Source organism: Solanum dulcamara, chromosome 5 (assembly GCF_947179165.1).
Source record: "Solanum dulcamara chromosome 5, daSolDulc1.2, whole genome shotgun sequence".
In the NCBI taxonomy this organism is placed as follows: domain Eukaryota; kingdom Viridiplantae; phylum Streptophyta; class Magnoliopsida; order Solanales; family Solanaceae; genus Solanum; species Solanum dulcamara.
In genome coordinates this window covers 76,438,504-76,463,555 of record NC_077241.1, presented here as the reverse complement: position 1 = coordinate 76,463,555, position 25,052 = coordinate 76,438,504, and the positions used below count along the sequence as shown (strand labels likewise).

At 38.7% G+C, this 25,052-nt stretch overlaps 2 protein-coding genes across 4 annotated transcripts; both read right to left on the bottom strand.

Moving 5' to 3' along the window:
- Positions 1 to 26: 26 nt before the first annotated feature.
- LOC129889941 (nudix hydrolase 14, chloroplastic) lies at positions 27 to 16,647 on the bottom strand. The gene is made up of 7 exons (XM_055965421.1): positions 16,363 to 16,647; positions 2,978 to 3,083; positions 2,367 to 2,444; positions 1,999 to 2,091; positions 1,767 to 1,859; positions 1,229 to 1,327; positions 27 to 529 (listed from the first exon to the last, which is right to left on the bottom strand). Exons 1-7 carry the CDS (start codon positions 16,590 to 16,592, stop codon positions 305 to 307), a joined length of 924 nt encoding a protein of 307 aa, XP_055821396.1. The 5' UTR covers positions 16,593 to 16,647; the 3' UTR covers positions 27 to 304.
- Positions 16,648 to 17,843: 1,196 nt separating this feature from the next.
- LOC129889940 (uncharacterized) lies at positions 17,844 to 23,828 on the bottom strand. 3 transcript variants are annotated; one of them, XM_055965418.1, is made up of 7 exons: positions 23,532 to 23,828; positions 20,756 to 22,416; positions 20,520 to 20,670; positions 20,282 to 20,429; positions 19,967 to 20,212; positions 19,325 to 19,609; positions 17,844 to 18,521 (listed from the first exon to the last, which is right to left on the bottom strand). In XM_055965418.1, exons 2-6 carry the CDS (start codon positions 22,401 to 22,403, stop codon positions 19,334 to 19,336), a joined length of 2,469 nt encoding a protein of 822 aa, XP_055821393.1. In that variant the 5' UTR covers positions 22,404 to 22,416; positions 23,532 to 23,828; the 3' UTR covers positions 17,844 to 18,521; positions 19,325 to 19,333. The 3 variants fall into 3 exon arrangements, with proteins under 3 accessions (XP_055821393.1, XP_055821394.1, XP_055821395.1); XM_055965419.1 differs by having other exon boundaries at positions 20,756 to 21,817; positions 23,532 to 23,825; XM_055965420.1 differs by lacking the exon at positions 23,532 to 23,828 and having other exon boundaries at positions 20,756 to 21,817; positions 22,029 to 22,114.
- Positions 23,829 to 25,052: the final 1,224 nt, after the last annotated feature.

The following is a 25,052-nucleotide window of genomic DNA, read 5'->3' as shown; positions in this document are numbered from 1 at the left end:
TTTGATTGGCCTCTTCAAACAAAGCATCAAGCTCAAATTTCAGTAACTCAATTCCTCTTTCCCCTCTTTTTTTAAAAAAAAATCCTCCTTCGAAATGATAGGATTGTGTTCTGTGCATAACAATTGTGTCTAATATACAAATTTTCGATGCAAAGCAACAACAGATGCAATTGCCAAGTGTTCACCTAGGAATGCTCATGTTGTAGAAGCACATATGCCAAAAATAGAGAATCGTCATCTTTTCAGCGAAGCAAACGATAATGTAAGTTGATATACAACCGAGGAGAAATTATTAACTCGTTGATCAAGGTAACAGCCCATCTCTTTTAGCCATCTCGTAGAGGGCAATGGCGGTCAGAGCTTTTGCATCAGCTGTGGCACGCCATAGTTTATGATATGGAACCACATGCACTTTAATCAGCTCACCATGGTCTCGTAGTCCAGTTTCTTTCCCTTGCAATTGTTGGATTTTCTCTTTGCTGACATTTCCTCTGTATAGAAACAAACTGAGCTCTTCATCACAACCACCCTAACATTGAAAGAACAACAAAATCACATATATATAGTGTCAGAGAAATATAACGGCAGAAGGCCTCATCTTTGAATTGAAAATAAATCCAATGTAAGGCTGCATACAAAAGATCCGATGTAGTCAGGCCTACTCCGAACCTCTCCCTCTCAAACAAAAAAAGTCGGGCCTAGTCCTACCCCATGCACAGTGCAAGGTTCACAAAATAAAGTACTAATTGCAAGTGAACATGGAGCAGTATCCAATGTCTTTACAGGTTCTAACAGTAGAGCAAGCAGTGCAATGAATCAAAACTACTGACCAACAGAAATATTAAACATAAACATTCTTTTAGCAGAAGGGGAGCCTTGGAGTAACTGGTAAAGTTGCTGCCATGTGACCAGGAGGTCACGGGTTCAAGCCTTGGAAACAGCCTCTGACAGAAATGCAAGGTAAGGCTGCGTACAATAGACCCTTGTGGTCGGGCCCTTCCCCGGACCCTGCGCATAGCGGGAGCTTAAGTGCACCGGGCTGCCCCCCAAACATTCTTTTAGCACTAGGCTAGAAGAAACTATTATAACATATACACTTTCATAAAAGAATAGCAGAAACTAGCTGTCTATGAAAATATTTCTACCTTTTTCTTTTCCCATAATACAAAATCCAAGAAAGCATGTGGTGAGAGTAGTCTGAGTCTTATAGAAAAGGGTAGAAGCTTACAGGAGAAGGAAAAACTCTGCCCCCAGTTGATCTGTTGAGAAAAGCCGTGAGGTCGACCATATCATGGACAGTCAGGTGTATTCCAGTTTCTTCCTCAACCTGAAACATATAGATCAAATACTTCAATTATGAGTTCGGCCAAATAGCAGTGTCAAACTCTCTGATTTTGCCATCCACAAGCTAAATCGATATAAGTATTCAAAAGCAATACTTGATTATACAGTACAGTGCAGCTAAGTTGTCAAATATGTAAAACAAATAGTTGCTTTTGAGGAAGTTATGATGTTCCTATAAGGATCAGTTGAGTCACGCATATACAAAACATTAGCAGATTTCTGGATTCAATTAAACTGCACAGAAAAGAAGGAACTTCCATTGATTTGTTGAAAAAGGACACAATAAGAGGAATCCAGTTCATCATGCAATAATAAACGAATATACTAGGGAAATAAACCACCAAAAAACAAGGGGACAGCTTGTCTCACGATAGAATTTTTTGAGAAGGAGATAATGATTTGATAGCAAGGGAGAGAGAGACCTCTCGAACTGCTGTTCCAGCAAAGTCCCCTTGGTCATCATCCAGCATTCCTGCTGGCAGTTCCAAAATTAGCCTCCCAACTGGGACCCTAACCTTTCAAACAATTTGAATGTATTTTAGAGTTTAAAAAGTAAAAGGGACAGAAAACTTTCATAAATTTCCTCATTTAATCCGTACTGTGAGATATTTTCAACGTTATACAAATGGAGTAGTCAACAGTTGGAACACCTACCTGTTCCGTAAGCACAGCATATGTCTCATCCTCAGAATCCAAAAGGATCAGCACTGCAACAGCTGGACCCCGTGCAAAGACAATACCAGGAACCTAGACACAAAAGAGGCCATAGTGACTGGAAAGAAATTACCCTTGTTGCAACCAAGGACAAGTTAGGAAAAAGGAATATAGAAGTAACACATCATTATTATGTTAGTACTGTTGAGCTATGTCAAAAGTACTGTGATGTCCGTTGCTCTGAGATACTAGGACAAAGACCAAATATAAACAAAATAAATTGAGGACCACAGCTTTAAGAGAAGCTATTCGTTATCCCGACTGAAGAATTACATATCCAATGGGATGGAGAGACTCTACTCAGATACCTTTTGACCTGTCTCCTTATCAATAATATCTGCTTTGAACTTTAGAAACCCCAAACGCATTCCAAACATATCTACTCCCTGCTCCAACACATAAAAAGGAAAATCAGCTGTAAAGCAAACTTAATGTTTGCAGTAGCAGGACCGAAAGCAGATTGAAATTCTATGGTAGTCACTATGTCTTGGACTCTTGTCGCTGACAGTGTGACTTAACATCATTCCATAAATCCTAAGATGTAACATGAAGAAGACTTCTTTTTTATCCCCTTTAGGAGAGAGCATGACTGAAAACTATGTTAGGGAAGCTTAGGAATCTTTAAGGAGCATTACGTGCACAATTAACCTAAATATTCATTCTTCTGATAAATGTTAATTGGACAAAACATACTCAATAAAGATAAAACTAAGAGCCTCAGCATCAGTCAAGATCAAAAGACAGACCATTTTCCTCCAATTGTCCAATTTGGAATAAAAGGGCTCAAGCAACTCAATTAGTGGCGGAGCTATCGCCATATTCTGATGTACTCATTAGCCAACAATGTAATTCATCGAAACTAGCGAACAAGTAAAAGTTACTACCTTCATATTTTAAAAGAACAACTTGAGATCGAAACCTGGATAAGAATTTGTTTTAAAGATAAAGCTCCATTAGCCAGCAGTCCTGTTTCAGTTTGTATGCTCTTTAACCACTGTTTGAACAATGAGGATTCAATAGCATTCCTACAAGAAAACAGACAATTCAGTCAATCCAACCCCATACTAAGAAAACTCTGATCCTTTGTCATAAAAATGCTTCCTTTTCTGAAAAGCATCCTCAAACCTGATTACAAATGCCATACTAAGAGAAAATTACATAACCACAAAAGAAAGAGGAGGTGGGAATAGGAGTAGAAATAGCAACAGGAGGGACTTCCAAACAGACATTTCAATCCAAAGCCATACCAAGAAAAATGTTTGACCTTTGAAATGAAAATGCTTCCATTTTCCTAAATTCCTGAAGAACTTACAAAATCCACACTACAAATGTCATATTGAGCATGAATAAGTTGAATACTAAGAAATTAAAATAATATAGCAACTGGAGGTAGAACCCCCTTCGGCGGAAAATTATACTATTTATACATGGCTGAAATAATTTTTTATGTATATAAAGTAGATATCGAACCCCCTTCGACTAGCTCGTGTATCTACTTATTTAGATTTTGAACCCTCTTATTTAAAATCTTGCCTCCGCCACTGCTTCCAAACACCTCACTCAAACTCGATACAAGCCATACTAAGAAAATGATTCATCTTCAACATATGGGGAAAAAGAAGCATATTGTATGCACAAGTACTCTCTCTCTCTAACATCTCTCTAAGGAAAAAGCTCTCTACTAGTCACACAAGTGCGCATTAAGTAGGTATGGGAGGGGAACCACCTCCCGACGTTGAAACATTTCGTTCGAAAGATAGGATCGTAGATCCTGTCGAGACGAACGTAATGCAAGTTACCACGTCCCGAAAGTCCAAACACAGCTCCTCCAATCCCCCAAAAACTCAGGTGATCACTGTGGACATTTTTGAGTAGGAGTTGAGAGAAGCACAAAGAATCATCGATTTGCAAAAGGATGGTTTGATTCGAGTAGTAAGAACAAGTGCATATGATTCCTCAGTTATTGGACTACATACAGTCCAAAAATTAGAACAAACTATATCACCAATTGTGCACACTGATTTTTCAAACTTGGAGCTGAAGAACACAGTCGCGCTGGAAAAACGAATTGATATTCGAACAACTTCCGGCGACATTCGAGACTTCGGACCCACTGGGGTTTGCTCTCCAAGTCAAGACGCATAAAATGGTATAAGTTTCACCGGTGTTGCCATCGCCGGCGAAAAGGTCGACGTCGGCGGTGAAGCTCCGGTAACTCTTTCTTACCAAAATCAATGCCAACATGCCAAGCTTGATGAGGAGAACCTCCCAGGTAATAAGAATCAGCTCGAATTTCTTCCAAAAGATTCGAATTTCATTTTGGTTACTGATCGCGATGAGGTCGCCGGAGCTCCGACGAACCAATTGATACAAGACCAATGCCAAACTGTTCAGCTGGACAAGGATTACCTCCCAGGTATCAACAATCAGCTCGAATATCAACTTGGAACTTCGAATTCCAATTCGAACACTAACCACAATGGGGTCGCCGGAGCTCCGGCGAACCAAATGACACGAGACTAATGCCAAAAGGTGCGTGACAGTGTGGGGATGACATCTAACTATATGGCATGTCTCGAATCACTATCAATTAGCTCAAATTTGAAAAGTCGTCAAGACGACAATCATGGTAGAGTCGTCGGAGCTCCGGCGAACCAATTGATGGAAGGTCAATGCCAAAATGTTCCCAATGATGTTGTGAAGCTTTCCCCACAAACCACTGACTTTGAATCACCTCCAAAAAGTTCAAATCCAAAAAGTCGTCAAGACACAAGTGGAGGAGATACCAACAGTTACAGGGCTTTACCAAATGAGGAGCTAACTTTGGCTCATGATCACTCTCAGAATAGTGGTAATGGCATCCAATCTCAATCTCATCAAACGAATTGCAATGATCAAACACAAAAGTGTTTAGATCACCACAACAGCAGCCTAAGCCAAGGAATTTCAGGTAAGTTTTCTTTCTCTCTTGCTAATAATGCACAGGATCAGCATATCATTTATCCTAAGGATGCTCAACTTCATTCTAATATAGAGCATCAAAATAATGTTATGCATTACTTGAAAAGTAGCCTGGAATCTGAGCCTGTGAATCACAATTCTCATATTGGTAAGGATAATGTAGCAGGATATTCTTCCAATTTGATTACTTCTGAATTGCAATTGTTGAAATCCAGTGGAGCAAATGAGCTTCCTAGTACCACTGCTAATATTAATGTGCAGGGCCCTAAACACATCATTGCCAACTCTGAGTCTAATCCTGCAATGAACCAGCACACCCACAAGCCTACTAGTATTCCTAATAACTTCCCTAAGATATCCTCCAACTTTGATAGAATTGGCCCCAATAACCAAGTCCCTAAACCTGTTAATAACCAGCCCCAACCAATAGAAAACACCACTAAAAATCCTCCAAGGAACCAGTTCCCTAATAGAAAGGAACAGGTCCCTCACCTAGCCCCATATACTGTTATACAAACCTTTGCCTCCAAACTAAGACTTAACCAAGCCAAAAATGATGTCCCTCTTAATCTATCTACTCCTATTTATACTACCAGACAAGGCTTACCAGCTGTGATCTATGATAAGGATGACTTCATGGTTAAGTTGGCTGAAACGTGTAAATATACTCTTGTTAGGAAATTCAGTATTACTATGCCTAAAGTGGAGCTTATAAGGAGAAGCTTCATCCTCCAAACACAATTGGTAGGAGGTGTTAAAATTGCCCACTTCAATGCTAGGCATGTATATATTGACCTGGACATTGAATTGGACTACACAACTGTGTGGACCAAGCAAAGAATGACTATTGAAGGTCAGATCATGAGAATACAAACATGGACTCCAACTTTCAGGCCAGAGGAGGAAACTCCAATTGTCCCAGTCTGGGTAGCTCTTCCTGAACTCCCATGGCATTGTTATGATAAAGAGTTCCTGACCACCCTCCTTGCTCCTGTTGGGAAAGTTCTCTTCATGGATGCAGCCTCTATTCAGAAGACTAGGGGAAGCACTGCTAAGGTGAGAGTGCAGGTCAATCTTACACAAGAAAGACCCCATCATGTATGGCTTGGGCATGACAAAAGTGATCCCACAATAGGGAGGTGGCAAGAACTCCTATATGAGAATGTACCTGAGTATTGCATGTATTGCAAGCATCAGGATCACATGGTGCATGTTTGTAACATCAAGATAAGAGATGAAGAACAAATGAAAAGGAGAGAATCTGAAATTGCAACAAAAAACAAGAGCCAAAATGAGGGAGAGAACAAAGAGCACAACCAATCTCAATCTGCCAACTTACAGTTGCACCACAATCCTTTAACATCCAGTACCCCACAACAACCACAAAACACTAAGGCTAGCAAGGATGACAATGTTTGGTAAACTCAAAGAAGAAAACAGAACAAAGGACACATCAATGGCCAGCTGAACCAAGAAAACAGACCTGCAGGAGCAATAGCCAAAGGTAAGTATGTTGCAATGCAGCAAAGCAAAGTAGGTCCAGATAAGACTTCTCCTCCTATCTCTACTCCCAATGTTCATGTTGATCTTGTTATGCAAGATCAACCCACTAACCAAGATGCAGGAGACACAAACATCCAGAAGAACTCTTTGGTGAAGAGTTCATCAACAATGAAGGCAAGCACTACAACTCAGAGACAAGGTATTGACTTATCTCTCCCACAAACCCTCTCCCCCCATATTGTATGCACAAGTACTATCTTAACAGGTACTACTCAAAGGACCAATGTTGCAGGAAATTCAAGTATTGACTTTATTCTCCCAATCCCCAGGATGCCCCCAATTATTAATGTTGTTGATGCTGAAGCTGTTGGGGGTCAGGATGGAAGTGAAAAGGAGACACACTCTAAACTGCAGGAAGGGGTAACCACAGAGGCAAGGGAATTGTCTCATGTTTTGCATGAGAACCAAAACACTGACCCTAGGAGTGACCTTAGAGCCCCTGCAACCACTGATCATACTGATATAAATGCTACAGCACAGCTTGCAACCACTGAAGAAAAGGATCTTGCAAAGGATCCTACCATGCCAACTCCCAAAGGTTCTATGGCTAAGGATTTGGGGTTTATTGCCAGCACTAATGTCCAACATTCTACTGCAAAACAGAACAATTTGAGTAAAAAAAGGAGGGATGCTATAAAGAATAAAATAGATGAAAAAAATCATGCTGAGAAATGTCAAATTCCTAAGCTTCTTGACAACATATCTTCTTGTTCTTTTTTGCAGTAGAATGTTGGACACTAGTGCTGGCAATAGACCTCAAATCCTTAGCCATAGAACCTTTAGGAGTTGGCATGGTAGGATCCTTTGCAAGATCCTTTTCTTCAGTGGTTGCAAGCTGGGCTGTAGCATTTATATCAGTATGATCAGTGGTTGCAGGGGCTCTAAGGTCACTCCTAGGGTCAGTGTTTTGGTTCTCATGCAAAACATGAGACAATTCCCTTGCCTCTGTGGTTACCCCTTCCTGCAGTTTAGAGTGTGTCTCCTTTTCACTTCCATCCTGACCCCCAACAGCTTCAGCATCAACAACATTAATAATTGGGGGCATCCTGGGGATTGGGAGAATAAAGTCAATACTTGAATTTCCTGCAACATTGGTCCTTTGAGTAGTACCTGTTAAGATAGTACTTGTGCATACAATATGGGGGGAGAGGGTTTGTGGGAGAGATAAGTCAATACCTTGTCTCTGAGTTGTAGTGCTTGCCTTCATTGTTGATGAACTCTTCACCAAAGAGTTCTTCTGGATGTCTGTGTCTCCTGCATCTTGGTTAGTGGGTTGATCTTGCATAACAAGATCAACATGAACATTGGGAGTAGAGATAGGAGGAGAAGTCTTATCTGGACCTACTTTGCTTTGCTGCATTGCAACATACTTACCTTTGGCTATTGCTCCTGCAGGTCTGTTTTCTTGGTTCAGCTGGCCATTGATGTGTCCTTTGTTCTGTTTTCTTCTTTGAGTTTACCAAACATTGTCATCCTTGCTAGCCTTAGTGTTTTGTGGTTGTTGTGGGGTACTGGATGTTAAAGGATTGTGGTGCAACTGTAAGTTGGCAGATTGAGATTGGTTGTGCTCTTTGTTCTCTCCCTCATTTTGGCTCTTGTTTTTTGTTGCAATTTCAGATTCTCTCCTTTTCATTTGTTCTTCATCTCTTATCTTGATGTTACAAACATGCACCATGTGATCCTGATGCTTGCAATACATGCAATACTCAGGTACATTCTCATATAGGAGTTCTTGCCACCTCCCTATTGTGGGATCACTTTTGTCATGCCCAAGCCATACATGATGGGGTCTTTCTTGTGTAAGATTGACCTGCACTCTCACCTTAGCAGTGCTTCCCCTAGTCTTCTGAATAGAGGCTGCATCCATGAAGAGAACTTTCCCAACAGGAGCAAGGAGGGTGGTCAGGAACTCTTTATCATAACAATGCCATGGGAGTTCAGGAAGAGCTACCCAGACTGGGACAATTGGAGTTTCCTCCTCTGGCCTGAAAGTTGGAGTCCATGTTTGTATTCTCATGATCTGACCTTCAATAGTCATTCTTTGCTTGGTCCACACAGTTGTGTAGTCCAATTCAATGTCCAGGTCAATATATACATGCCTAGCATTGAAGTGGGCAATTTTAACACCTCCTACCAATTGTGTTTGGAGGATGAAGCTTCTCCTTATAAGCTCCACTTTAGGCATAGTAATACTGAATTTCCTAACAAGAGTATATTTACACGTTTCAGCCAACTTAACTATGAAGTCATCCTTATCATAGATCACAGCTGGTAAGCCTTGTCTGGTAGTATAAATAGGAGTAGATAGATTAAGAGGGACATCATTTTTGGCTTGGTTAAGTCTTAGTTTGGAGGCAAAGGTTTGTATAACAGTATATGGGGCTAGGTGAGGGACCTGTTCCTTTCTATTAGGGAACTGGTTCCTTGGAGGATTTTTAGTGGTGTTTTCTATTGGTTGGGGCTGGTTATTAACAGGTTTAGGGACTTGGTTATTGGGGCCAATTCTATCAAAGTTGGAGGATATCTTAGGGAAGTTATTAGGAATACTAGTAGGCTTGTGGGTGTGCTGGTTCATTGCAGGATTAGACTCAGAGTTGGCAATGATGTGTTTAGGGCCCTGCACATTAATATTAGCAGTGGTACTAGGAAGCTCATTTGCTCCACTGGATTTCAACAATTGCAATTCAGAAGTAATCAAATTGGAAGAATATCCTGCTACATTATCCTTACCAATATGAGAATTGTGATTCACAGGCTCAGATTCCAGGCTACTTTTCAAGTAATGCATAACATTATTTTGATGTTCTATATTAGAATGAAGTTGAGCATCCTTAGGATAAATGATATGCTGATCCTGTGCATTATTAGCAAGAGAGAAAGAAAACTTACCTAAAATTCCTTGGCTTAGGCTGCTGTTGTGGTGATCTAAACACTTTTGTGTTTGATCATTGCAATTCGTTTGATGAGATTGAGATTGGATGCCATTACCACTATTCTGAGAGTGATCATGAGCCAAAGTTAGCTCCTCATTTGGTAAAGCCCTGTAACTGTTGGTATCTCCTCCACTTGTGTCTTGACGACTTTTTGGATTTGAACTTTTTGGAGGTGATTCGAAGTCAGTGGTTTGTGGGGAAAGCTTCACAGCATCATTGGGAACATTTTGGCATTGACCTTCCATCAATTGGTTCGCCGGAGCTCCGACGACTCTACCATGATTGTCGTCTTGACGACTTTTCAAATTTGAGCTAATTGATAGTGATTCGAGACATGCCATATAGTTAGATGTCATCCCCACACTGTCACGCACCTTTTGGCATTGGTCTCGTGTCATTTGGTTCGCCGGAGCTCCGGCGACCCCATTGTGGTTAGTGTTCGAATTGGAATTCAAAGTTCCAAGTTGATATTCGAGCTGATTGTTGATACCTGGGAGGTAATCCTTGTCCAGCTGAACAGTTTGGCATTGGTCTTGTATCAATTGGTTCGTCGGAGCTCCGGCGACCTCATCGCGATCAGTAACCAAAATGAAATTCGAATCTTTTGGAAGAAATTCGAGCTGATTCTTATTACCTGGGAGGTTCTCCTCATCAAGCTTGGCATGTTGGCATTGATTTTGGTAAGAAAGAGTTACCGGAGCTTCACCGCCGACGTCGACCTTTTCGCCGGCGATGGCAACACCGGTGAAACTTATACCATTTTATGCGTCTTGACTTGGAGAGCAAACCCCAGTGGGTCCGAAGTCTCGAATGTCGCCGGAAGTTGTTCGAATATCAATTCGTTTTTCCAGCGCGACTGTGTTCTTCAGCTCCAAGTTTGAAAAATCAGTGTGCACAATTGGTGATATAGTTTGTTCTAATTTTTGGACTGTATGTAGTCCAATAACTGAGGAATCATATGCACTTGTTCTTACTACTCGAATCAAACCATCCTTTTGCAAATCGATGATTCTTTGTGCTTCTCTCAACTCCTACTCAAAAATGTCCACAGTGATCACCTGAGTTTTGGGGGGATTGGAGGAGCTGTGTTTGGACTTTCGGGACGTGGTAACTTGCATTACGTTCGTCTCGACAGGATCTACGATCCTATCTTTCGAACGAAATGTTTCAACGTCGGGAGGTGGTTCCCCTCCCATACCTACTTAATGCGCACTTGTGTGACTAGTAGAGAGCTTTTTCCTTAGAGAGATGTTAGAGAGAGAGAGAGTACTTGTGCATACAATATGCTTCTTTTTCCCCATATTAGAAAACAGACCTGCAGGAGCAATAGCCAAAGGTAAGTATGTTGCAGTGCAGCAAAGCAAAGTAGGTTCAGGTAAGACTTCTCCTCCTATCTCTACTCCCAATGTTCATGTTGATCTTGTTATGCAAGATCAACCCACTAACCAAGATGCAGGAGACACAGACATCCAGAAGAACTCTTTGGTGAAGAGTTCATCAACAATGAAGGCAAGCACTACAACTCAGAGACAAGGTATTGACTTATCTCTCCCACAAACCCTCTCCCCCCATATTGTATGCACAAGTACTATCTTAACAGGTACTACTCAAAGGACCAATGTTGCAGGAAATTCAGGTATTGACTTTATTCTCCCAATCCCCAGGATGCCCCCAATTATTAATGTTGTTGATGCTGAAGCTGTTGGGGGTCAGGATGGAAGTGAAAAGGAGACACACTCTAAACTGCAGGAAGGGGTAACCACAGGGGCAAGGGAATTGTCTCATGTTTTGCATGAGAACCAAAACACTGACCCTAGGAGTGACCTTAGAGCCCCTGCAACCACTGATCATACTGATATAAATGCTACAGCCCAGCTTGCAACCACTGAAGAAAAGGATCTTGCAAAGGATCCTACCATGCCAACTCCCAAAGGTTCTATGGCTAAGGATTTGGGGTCTATTGCCAGCACTAATGTCCAACATTCTACTGCAAAAAAGAACAAGTTGAGTAAAAAAAGGAGGGATGCTATAAAGAATAAAATAGATGAAAAAAATCATGCTGAGAAATGTCAAATTCCTAAGCTTCTTGACAACATATCTTTACAGCATGTGGATCAGAGTTGTCAACAATTTGTGATTGATGATGATCAAGTGGGAATGGATATAACCCCTCTTCAGGCCCATTGTATCCTCACTTCTCCCCCCACTCAGCAGGTCTCATTCCTGAAGCAACTACTGCTCACCCCCAACTCAGCTGTACTCTCAACACCAACAATGAAGTTCCTCTTGAGGTTGATGAGTATGCTGTGTGTGCCTCTGAAGATGAAGAGGATAGTGATAATCAGCCTATGAATGAGTATGATGAGAATGATGTTGTGAGTGAACAATTGATCAAAGCTTTCAGCCCATCCAGGGATAATGTCTATGAAGATGAGATCCAACAGGTTACTAACTCTCAAGGATTATCTCCAAGAGGTACATACAGGACAAAGTTCAACTCCAAACCAAGTAACACTGTTAACTCTGCCACCAAGGGTAGACCAAAACTAGATCCTACACCTCCAAAATCTCCCAATGATTAGTACTCTCTGTTGGAATGTGAGGGGTATTAATACCTAGGGAGCCATGGAAAGACTTAAATCTCTCAAGAATATCTATCAGATTTCTCTTTTTGCAATTTTGGAGCCTTTCTCTAATAGCTCTCAGATTCATCATTTCAGAAATCAGCTCAATATGGATCATGCACTTAGCAATCCAAATGGTAAGATTTGGCTTTTTTGGACCAAGGATGTGGACTGCAGGATTCTGGATAATGGAGAGCAGGTGATCACTTGTGAAATTAACCATGTAATGAATCCAAATCAGTTCATTGTATCCTTTGTATATGCTAAGTGTAAAGACTACCTCAGAAGACCTCTTTGGGATAGTATGTTTCACCAGTCCAATACCTCCCTTCCTTGGTGCACCTTAGGTGATTTCAATGTGATTACAGATCCTGAAGAGAAACTAAGAGGAGCCATATACAATATGAGAAAGAGTTTGGAGCTTATTAGCATTATAGAAGCTTGTCCCCTTAGTTGAACAATGCTACCATGATATCAAGATTACCCATGTATGCTGGACCAAGCCTCCTGATCATTTGGTGAAGCTAAACACTGATGGTAGTGCTCTCAACAATCCTGGCAACATTGGTGGAGGAGGAATCCTTAGAAATGCATCTTGTGAGCTCATTTTTGCTTTTGCAATTCCTCTAGGTGCTAGAACTAACAATCAAGCAGAGATTAAAGCTGCAATCTTTGGTCTCTCTTGGTGCCTTCATCTTGGTTATTCACAGGTAGTGCTGGAGGTTGATTCTCAGCTGCTTATCAGATGGTTGCAGCATGAAGCAAAGCCTCCTTGGTCTATCAAGGAACTGCTGGACAAACTCAATAGCCTTATCATCCAATTCCAAGAGTTCAGCTGCAATCATACCTTCAGAGAAGCCAACTCCACAGCTGATAGTCTTTCCAAATACAGCCATAAATGCACAGCTCCTGAGCTCTACTTCACCAAGCAGGACCTCCCCAGGGAAGCTAGAGCTCACATGGAAATAGACATGCTGGGAATGGCAAATTTCAGAAGAAGAAGGCTCGAAAGGATCAAGAAACCCCCTTGACCTCCCCCAAACTGCTGTTCTAATTTGATCTTCAACTTGGATATCTCTATGTATAGTTATAGCTACTTTGAAGATCCTATAATTAGGACCATTGTAAAGGGGAGAGTCTCCTCTTCTTATTGCTTTCCTAAACTTAATATCTTGCCTCTTGAGGTAAGGAATAGACTATTCCATCTTTCTTCTCTTCTCTTGTTTGTCTGTGCAGGTAAATACAAACCTGCAACTCTTCATTCAGCTCTTGGGGGCACAGCCATAGGTACTTCCAGGTGCAGCAATAGCATGGTGCAACAGGGTACAAATGGGACCTTGCCTTCTTCCCTTTATGCAAGCCCTCTGTCGAACTGCTCTATGGGGTGCAGTATCCTGTGGCTTCTATGGAGCAGCACCCTCAGCTTGCCATCCACATCTTCCACCAACAATACCCTCCAGAAACAACCCCACCAACCTGCAGCACACAAGGAACAAATACAAGTTAATAGTACTAGTTACAGCAGCTTGCAGATTTGTTTGTTTGTGTGGTGCTTTGGTTTTGTTTGTCTGTGCAGGTACTCTAACAAGCATCTTACCACATCAGCTAGGGAGGCAACAAGGAGTTGGTTACTGCTGCAGGGGCACAGCTATACTGAAATACAGCCATGCACCAGCACAAACCAGCACTGCAGACCACTGCTGAGGGCACAATGGAAATACATCCAGCTTGAGGAAAAGGTCTCCAAATGTTGCAGGATTACAGAAAATACAGTAGTGGTTAAGCCCAAGAAGTTTCAGCTCAAACGGATAATTAGAGACGTTAGTCGAGCGACCTTGAAAAAGTCTGTTGTCTTGAATCTAAAGAGGGAGCAATATGTAATTTGGAAGCTCCAACTTGTGGAAAAGGCCTTCAAATGGTGCAGGACTACAGCATACTCAGTATTTGCAAAGCCCAAGAAGTTTCACCTCAAACGGATAATTGGAGACGTTAGTCGAGCGACCTTGAAAAAGCTAGCAGGCTCCAAAGCACCCTTTGAGGTCCTTTCCTTTCTGATAGCCTGTGCATGTCCTTGCTTGTTTTTGTTTGTTTTCTGTGTAGTTGCAGGTTGTTGGAGATATACCCCAACATGCATTAACAACAACTACATAGAGGACACCACAGATACAAGCCTCTCCATGATTGCTACAAAAGGATTCTGCAGAACTGGAAGTACCTCCTGTTTTTTGTGCTTGTTTGGTAGCTTGTCTTCCTTTAATTGTTCTTGTGTAGGTGCAACAACTACTGGGGAGCCACACACAAGGAAGGGCCTCCTTTCCTGTGTAGCTTGCCCCAACAAGCTTCTTAACTTCTCCTACTATGAAAGCAACAAGAAGCTGCACACAAACCTGCACCAGCTTATCCAATTCCCACACCTGTTTGCTTCTTTGCTACTTCCTTATGCAGGTTCAATGATTCTCAAACGAGGGGAGACAGCAGCTTGGCATACTTGGACCTCATCACCAAATCATCACTCCAGCTATACCAATCTCCATATCTCAACACCTGCAACTGCTCCTGCAGCAGCACTGTTGTACCCCAGCTGCAACTCCAACTATGAGAATGCTTTGATCCTCAATCCATCAGCAGCCAACATCATACAACCTCTGCTTCACCAATATGCAGCACACACTAAGCAGTTACAAGCCAATAGTACTTGGTACAGCAGATGGCAAGTTTGTTTGTTTGTGTGTTGTTCTGGTTGTGTTTGCCTGTGCAAGTGTCTCAAGGAGACAACTCTCACCACAATGAGGGGTCTACTCCTATGTATAACATGCAACAAAAAGCAGCTTATTCTTATCTGCAAACAAGGGGAGACTAAAGCATGGCATGCTAGGACCTCACCAACACCATCCATTACTCCTCATTACCTGCAGCAGCTCTATTACAGACAAGCTTCTTGGAGACCACCACCAGTTGACCTCCCTAACAGCAGCCCTATTCAGAGCTGCAGCATCTTCAAATTGCAGCATGCAACAAGTCAATTCAAGTCCTTCCTCAACAACATCTCCAAGGCTACTGGGCGTTACAATTCAATATACTTCCTCTCCTTTCATCCTCCTTAGCTAATATATACTTGATCTTGATGTGGATGCACCCCTCCATGGGGACTTACTTGGTATGACAAGACTAAAAAGGGCAAAGATGAAAAGAACCTTCTCATCCCATGCGAGATAGAAGTTCCGTATACTTGTTCTTCTTCAATTTAGCTATGTATGATACGTAGCATAGTTGAATAGGACTAATGTAGGTTACTTTCTTGTTTTCTCATGGAAGGGGAGAGTCTACCTCATTTATGCTTTCTTAGTCGATTTGTACCGGGAGGAGTCCTCTCATAGGTTTACTGCTTTCTAGTTATAGTTAGCCCTTTTTTGTACCGGAGATGAGTTAGCCGACCTTAGTAGGTTAGCCGACTTATGTACCAACATAGGATCGGAGGTAAGGTTTATGTCCCCCTCCTTGTATTTTTCTATTTTGTTATTTATGTTAAGGCTTGGGGGTGATGCTCAACCCCTGACTGTGCACGAGAGGTGGGAGCCTCGTGTAGGGTCTGTTCCCATAAAAAAAAAATAGCAAAAAGAAAGATATAATGAGTGGAGGGACATCCAAACAGCTCACTTAATCCAAAGCCATCCCAAGAAAAATGCTTAATCTTTAACATAAAAAGGTTTTCCTTTTTTCTAAAAATCTTAATTTATAGAACCTCACCTCAAATGGCATACTAATGAGTGTGAATTACGTAGTTGAAAGCTAAAACTTGAACCCCAAAAACAAAGATATAACAAGTTCAGGGACATCTTAACAGCTCACTGAATCCAAATCATGCCAAGAAAACTTCTTAGTCTTCAACATAAAAGAAACTTCCTCTTTCCAAAATCATGAAAAACTAATAAAAACCTCACAACAAATACTCTATTAAGTGTAAATTACGTAACTTGATAGCTAAAAGTAAAACCCCCAAAAAGGAAAAAAGATTTAATAAGTTGAGGGATATTCAAACGAACTCATGCCAAGAAAACTGCTTAATCATTATCATAAAGAGGCATCTTTTTTTTTCAAAAATCATGAAAAATTTATAAATCCCACACAACAAATGCCCTATTAAGTGAGAATTACGTAAGTTGATAGCTAAAACTAGAACCGCAAATGGAAAAGAAAACGAAATAATAAGTAGAGTGATTTGCCTGAAGTGGATATCGGAGACGCCGGGAGCAGCGACAACAGAAACGGGTTGGTCGAGTTGGGTGGGAAGATTGATGATGTGAGTGATTTGAGAAGGTGGGGTTGTCGACATTTTCGCAGAAAAGGTTCCAGAACAATTTTTAGGCCAAAGGGTTGAAGAGAAAGAGGAAAAGGGGAATTCATAGAGAGGTTTCAAGAATGGAAGTCCACAACGTGGCACTGATAGTCTCATGATATCCGGTAATAAAAATCGAAGAGACGAAAAGCAATGGTCTTTTGCATTTTTTTGCTTAAAAATATAATTTACTTCCCTGTACATATTTGTTGTCAATATTATTAAAAAAATCTGTCACAAAATACTTAGCTAGTGTTTGGCTTCAAGTTTCCAAATATTCTTGGCAATTAATTTTTTTTGGCTTCAAGTTTCACCATTCGTTTGGCCACAAATTTTTTCAAGAATATTTGACTGTTTCAAAAAATATTATTTCATACCCATAAATTCTAAAAATTCTTTAAAATATCATAAATTTGTATTATCATTTTATAATGAACATGTTCTGTTAAAAAAAAAACCTTATAACATACTCCCTCTATTCCATATTAACTGAATTTTTAGAGTTTTTTTTATTATTCATAATAGTTGAATTGTTCAAAATTTAAAAGAAGCGTTTGAAACTTTTTTCATTTTTACCCTTTCCATTAATGGAGTTTTGTAATTTCCTAGGAGTAAATTACACTACTTGCAAGGTTATATTCCAATAAAGAACTACTTGTATTTATGATTTCATATTTAATCATTTTTATGATGCTGATTAAACAAAAGGGTAACAGAGGAAAATAAGGTTTAAATTTTGTCCTTTAATGTTTTTCTTAATATGTGTGCATTACCTTAGAAATTCAACTAATATAGAATAGAGGGAGTAATTGATAACAATCAACAACAACAAAATAACAATATGGGCAAGAGCAATACATTAATCGAATTAAAAATAAATTATTTTTTTTCCAATCTTGACACTCAAACTATTCTTTTCCGAAGAAGGTAATAACAAATTATTCTTTTATAAAATCTTCCCACATTCTACAAACAATCTCTTCCCGACAATAAATGATGGGTGTTTTTTAAAATATAAAAATTTGGGGTAATGTTTAAATTTTTAAAACTTCCCAAGTTCAATTTTTTCTAAAACTTCGAAACTTGGGATATTTGCCAAATAATGACAAATTATATGACCAAACACTAATTCCCAATTTTTTTACAATTTTTTCCCAAAAACTATTTGGGCCAAACGGCACCGTGCTTTTATCTCTTTTGATCAGTTGTTAGATTTTGTTAGTTCCCTTGTTTTAGATCGACACTGAAAAGGGATTGATTAGTTCTTTTGTTAATGCATTTTAGTTTCCTTGTAACTATGCATCTACTTGATGCTCTTATCTTAACTTTATCAGAAGAAAAAAAATGAGTGAGCTGAGGGAAGAAAACTTCACAATGTTTCTTGGCCATTTCTGCAAACAAAATATTTGTAATTCAGTATAAACAAACATATAATTGTATAGTCAAGAAATCGTATGATGTCTATGTTACAACATTTTCAATCTTTTCCAGCATTTATTCGTTGGAGGAAGAGGCATCATGATCTGGTATAGGATGAGCAATGGCATAGTTGCTTCAGAATCCGGCATAAACACCAAGTTAAGAAGGAACAAGCTGAGAATAATGGAAGCCTGATAAAGTAAGCGAAAGCAAGATATGGCAGGCACAATTTCCTCAGTCAGAAGCTTGGCATAAAAAAAAAATGCAACTTCACTCGGCATCATACTTCCTCTTGCCTCGAACTGAATCTGATGAAGTTTGTGTCCATACCATCTCAAAGCACACCCAAGTCTTCATAAACAAATGGTAAATCTCAAAGGATGCAGCCACTAAGCCAACATATTTTACACCAAGACAGGTTTATGGCTATCCACAAAACAATTTTGGAGGCAGCACATGGAAGTGAGAACTCAACACTTGGCGTTGGATGTTGAATTTTGCCCTGGATTACTAGCAACAGATCCTGATAATTCTGTGAAGAAACTTCAAAATGGAATGGATCCAGAAATCATAGACACGGACACATGTGGGATATCACACCAGAAAGCCAGTTCATGATCCTCACTCCTGTGTAACATTAAATTGTAAGTACTTATCACATTACTTCTTGCTAAATAGAAGAAAAGTCTCAGAATTCTTCCCCAATTGCTCCGTGTGTAATACAGGTTAATATATAATCAACTATGAAATAAAACTTAATACTCCTTTATGCACAGAATTGCAAGTCAAATGCAGTCCAAACAATGGACATTTTCTCATCAGATTAAAGAAGCACTAATCTCAGCATTAACCTTATCTTAAACATTTCTGGTGTGCATGAATCCTGCATAATCATTGTCCACGATTGATTGTTTTATTCATGTGATGAAATTTCAAGGGACCAATGATTAATGGTGGACATGTATTCTTATTTTGGCAATATTACCAACTTCAATTAAATAAGCCAAAGCTAAATTATCTCAACTACAATACACCAAGGTGAAATTAACAATTTGAGTCGATGACTTCCACATATGTTTAAAGGTCTCTCCCTAAAAAGCCGGCTAAAAAAATTATCACTCGTGTATGAATGAAAAAGTCAAATACTCGGAAAATACTAGGTATACTTCCTTTATTTCAGACAAGGTAAAAAGTTTATTAGAAAAATGGGATATCTACCAGGTTGCACCCAGTACAAATATGTGGCTTGTAAGATTAGCAATTTCCTCAACAGATTTTATTTAGTCTATATAAAGTAGTAACTTTCTCAACAGATGTGATTTTCTCTTGCCCCAAAGCATTTTCATCACAGCCATAAGCCAAGGAAAGACGCATCTTAAAGGAGTATGAAAGCCCAATTAATGAGACTATGAGAGAGGGATATTGTATACCTCAACTTTCTATAGACGTGCACTGATTTTATTCATGCTTAATGAGTCTGTAGTTCCTGACATGGAATTATGTATTTCTTTTGCTGCCCCTTTTGATCCTTTCTTGCTAGTATTTTGATAACTAAGATAAGACAGTGACTGCAACCACGAAACTAACGTCGGTTTCCGTGTAACATCATCTGATTCTGCAACATGTTGATATAACTCATTGAGAATCATATCCTGGCCACTTGAAGGTAATTTAACGACCAACTGTGCCAGTGACTTCATCAAACTAGGCAGAACCTGAGAACCAAAAAAAGGGTAACTGTCTTATCAGCCACGTCAAGTGCATTGTATTGGCACAGTAGGGATTAATCTTGGCTAGGACACCTAAGTCAAATTAGCATTTTCAAGTTGAGACATCTATCCATTTTCCATTTTCCAAAGCTTTTATGTAAATTCAAGAAAGAGCTCCTACAAATTATGCCAACTACCCAAATTTTCGAGTGAATGAAGAAACAAGAAGTTAAAAAATTAAAGTAAAGTATCACTGATATTGAATATTTGATATTCATGAACGCACAAGCTCTCTTATGATTGAACTACTAACTGCGCAGCATGGGGTTTCCCAGTTAAATACAAACATTGTTACCACTTTACCTGTATATCAACAAGAGAAAGGAGACGAAAAAGTAAATCCAACATCTTGAAAGGCTCCAGCTCTCCATCCCAACTCTTCCACAAGTCGGTTTCTGGAGTAGTATTGACTGAACTACAAAGGCTATCAGTTTTTTCGATGAGACAGTGGATGCAATAAAATATAGATGGGCTTCCAGCAGGCAGATGTCTAACCAGTGCAACAACTCCAGAAGCCATTACCTCAAAAGGTGTAATCCCAGGGTATCCCTAAACTTTCAGTTAAATCAGAAAACAAGCTCAAGCATCAGAGAAATTAACTTTGGTAGTCTTTATTACCTCTAAAGATCTCTTGGCATAATAGAATACAAGTTGCTCCTTTAATGAATCTCTTTCATCTAGATCAGCATCCTTCCCAGAGGACATGAAAGCGACAAACACCGAGTGCGAGGCTTTAGCCAATTTCCCAGTTGGATGCCCCATGTATCTGGTTAAATGCATTAAGGAAATTTTTATATATTCAACCAGGTTTGACTTTCCTACTTGTTTCTAGATCTATCCATCTGATGCAGGATACAGGAACATGGTTGGAGCCAGCACCTTGCGGAATACAGAGGCTGGTATACATTCTACACAAGTCGGGATAACTCGCAGATAAAATAAGATCCGAGCAGTCTGCACTTCATCAGTAGTCCACGTATATTCCATTTTCTGAAAACTAGAAGGTACTGCAAGGAAAAAGATGATGTTTTGTGAAAGACTGTAATATAGCAAACATATTGACAATTAAAACATGTAGGAAAACGTCACAACCAGCTTGGTTTGTCAAATCATCATAAGATGGAATAGACTCCACGAATGAGACACAGGCATGTTCATTCTCCTGAACCCTTGTAACAACTGCTCTGATAGTATCCATATACTCTGGCAAACGCATTCTACGGAAATATTCCATACAAGAAAATGCAACCAATATTCTTACTGAAAGTCTCATTTGAATTTCTTGGGGAGCACTTAAACTTAACTTGTCCTTTGTTACTGCCAAGGCAAAGACCACAACCATGAGGAATGCAGATTCAGCAATTTTTTCCAGATTCCCTAACAGCGCTTCCTCCCTACCTCCAAGCATCAAAGCAACCTTCCGATGCCACATATAGACATCCGAGCAGTAATTCCATATGATATCCTCTACTGCACTTCGGTTTTCTTCATCAGCCATGACATACTGATTGCAAAAGACACCAGTTATGGCCCCTGCTTCCTTAAAAATAATGCTGTCTAGATGTTGCTGGACCTCATTGAGAACTAATCCCACCAAGTTTCCAGAAGGCGATTCTAGGATTTTAACATAAATGCATGGCAAGGGGAAGATTTCAGTCAACAAAGCTGTAGTGAGGCATAAAAACACATGAGGTTGGTAAGAAAATGGTCCACTTTTAGATAAAGCTAACGATATACACTGTAACAGAAAGGAGTTTCTTGGCTCCATCGTAGCATAATCAGCATCTCCAGCACTAGAAACTAAACCACATGCAATAATCTCAATTCGTTCCTCTGCAAAAATCTTTAGGTCAATAAGTGCTTTCTGTTCAGATCTATTGATAACTCTCAGTACTCCAGCAGCAGCCATGACTACAGCAAACAAAGCGAATGCTGGTCGTGTATTTTTCAATACCTCTCTACTGAAAAGATCAATCTTGTCTGCGGAGTGAGTATTGATAAAATTTGAAAAATTCCATTCCATCAGATGCAGTATCATGAGCCCATAAGACAAACTAGCAGAAGGGCCGTCACTTTTATCCCACAATTCCATTAAACAACTGAGAACTCTAACAAAATAAATGTTCACAGAAGAAGATAGAGCATAGCCAATTCCTGCAAGAACATTCGGGATTGTCCTTTCAGACAAATGGATCAATCTATAGTCTTCTTCAAGGAGCTGGCAGAGCAATTTCAAGCAAACCGTTTTAGATTTTTCAGATGCTGATGGTACAAAAGAAAGAGCACCAAGGAGAAGAACACCTTCAGAGAAGAAAGATAAGCTTTTGTTTGAATGAATATGTCCAGAGAAAAAGTGCAAGAGTACCTCAACTGCTGAATCAATGACCCCAGGAGAATGTCTAGATGATTTCCTAACCCAAATGTATAGAAGCCTAACAAATAAAGGATAAGACTCCTGCGGAAGGGAGACTTTTTGCGAGGACAAAATAGACAACAGAATCTTTGCTTGTGGATCAGCAACATAGAGAGAGAACTGAACATCGATGAGGGTCCTTAAGGATTGGAGGTGATTTGAGTGGAATGCCTGATTTTGAAGGGAGTCCCTAAGATCAGCCCAGGCTCGTATGATAGCTTGGGCTGATGCCGAAGAAGGATGTTTCAGCGTCACGTTCTCCTGGGTGCCACTACTTCTGCATAGCCATTCTTCAAGGAATACAGATTCAGGTTTCTTTGCCATCATGTAAATTATGCAACTGCAAGACCAAACATTGCAAGCAATACATAAAAAAAAGACTGCTACATGCACTAAAGCATAATGGACATAGCTAGGAGACCCCACTAATTTTCTACCGAAGTCTCACCAATGAAACTTAATCACCACAAAATTTGGTCCAAAATCAGGTACAAGATTTAGGTGACTCAAGCTGCCCACCACCTGAATGACATACATTTTTCACAACAGTGAACCTAGCTTCATGGAAACAGAAATAAATACTAATGTTTTGCTTTCAAAAGGATTATCCCTTTTATAAGCTGGGATAAAAGAGCGGGAGGGGGTTACCTATGTTCAGGTTTCTTGATAAAATTATTAAACAACGGAATATGTTACTCAATGAAAAATAGTGAGAGGAAAGTTATACACATCATTTTCGCTCCAATCTTCTGAACGGATCAAAGGGAAGACGTAAAAAAAGGACAGCGTACTCAAAAAAGTTGAATAAGGGAAGGATTCCTTCCTTAACAATTTCATATTCAATATGCAACAAACAATAGTGTCTTTGTGACAAGTAGGATGATTTCCTACATTTCTTTCCATTAAGTTGACATTTCGAAAGAAAGTACCACTGACTACCTAAGGCTTCTCTAATCAACAAGAAAATTAAGCTAAACGCATAAGGGAAATTTGAAATGGAATTTTACACTCAAGAGCAAAATTCCAAAATATTAGCTAGTGTTTGGTCATAGATTTTGAAAATTTATGTTCAAATAGCTATGAAATTTGATAAATATTTTCAAGTACCCAAAAACTAGACTTTGGGGTTTTTAGGACTTCCACTCACAAAACTCAACTTTCAAAATCTACGACCAAATGGAGTTTAGTTGCAATATAAAGGGAAAACCAAAAAAGAAAGAGTTGTAGTCCGGCAAATATTAGAGTCAGAGACGACTCAGAGAGCCAAAATATGTACTTTTTAACAACATTATCCTCTGTTAGGACTTTTGTCGAACAGTAAGCGTTCAGCAGATGAAACACTTCTATTTCAATATCTAACAGCAATTTTATAGAAAGAAAACAAGAAAAAATAGACCACAATAAGTAGAACATGGAAAATCACAAACACCCACATAGAAAAAATCGAAACTTTACCTCTTATACGAGCTGTCACTTGAGTGCCAAGCTTCCTGGGTTCGCAAGAAGCTTCCAAAACAGCAAGATTTAGAAGAAAAAAAAATTAATATAATTTTAGTTGAAAAGAATGGAGCTTTCAATTACAAGACAACAGAATTTGGGGCAATTATCGTCCAATTGACAGTTTTTGTGCAATTTCTGATAAAAGAAAATTCTGTAAAGTTGGATAGCTATGGTGACGCAAGGATTAACTACCTTTCGATTTATTTTTTCTAATTGACACAATTTTCAAGAAAATGTTTTTACAAAACACTTCGAGTAGTACTAAAGAATAACAAGAAATTTTATATTAGATCATGTCTTAAAATAGTTCTAATATAGTAATAGGTATGTAAGTAAAACTAAAACTAATTAGGAGTGAGCATAGTTTGGGCAAATCCGAAATTCAATTTCTTAATAATTTTGGTTTGCATTTTTTTTAATTACAAATTGATATTCAAAATTTTTGAATTTTGGATTAGATTTCAAATTTGTGACTTCAAATTATCAAATATCCAAGACTTGTATTCCTTATATGTGTTTTCTTTTTTTCATTCATCATTTTTGTTACATCATTCATCCTAATTTTTTAGCTGGCTAGTCATGAAATGAGAGGTTTAGGAACTAGATTGAAATGAAAATCGTATCAACTTTAAGCGTATGTGTTATATTTTACTCTAACTTATTTAGATTAATATTTCACAAGTTAAAAATTAAATAGAGAAAATGGATAATGCATAAGTACCTCTTAAACTATGACTAAAATGTCAGTGACATGCCTTAACTTAACTAGAATCCTATTATCTTCTTAAACTCTTTTTTTGTATTTTTTGTGCATCTTTTGTGCTGATGTGACATTTTTAACAAAGTAAGTTGGTTGCATTTGTACAACACTCGTGCGCCACATGTGTAAATATTTCTTCTAATATTTTTAACTTTTAAAATATTTTAAAGTAATTATTTTTAAAAAATAATTTTTTTAAATCTTCTTATTTTTTTATCTTGTATTTAAATTAAGTTAATACACATATTTTTTTAAAAAAATTGCCTTGTATTTAATTTTTTTCTATATTTTTTTACCTTCATTCATTATTTTTCCCTTTTTTCTATTTATTTTATTTATTTATTTATTTTCTTTGTCTTTCCTTTCGATTTTATTTCAAATTTAAATTTCAAATGTTTTGTATTTAAAATAAGTTAATTTCAGATGGATATCAAAATAAGTAATGAAGAAAATCGAATAAAACATTAAAAAAAAAAACATTAAAATTAAAGGACACTTTTTAATTATTTTTTTAAAAATCATTAAAAGCGATAAGAAATTAATAAAAGAGAAAAAAAATAAAAAGTTTAAAGTGAGAAAGAAATTAAAATAAATATTTTACAAAGAAAGAAATGAAAATAATTTTATATATATAAGTTTTAATATCAATAATTGTGTACTAACTAATTATAAAAATGACCAATTAAAAAAGAACTTGTGTCCAATTTTTTTGTTTA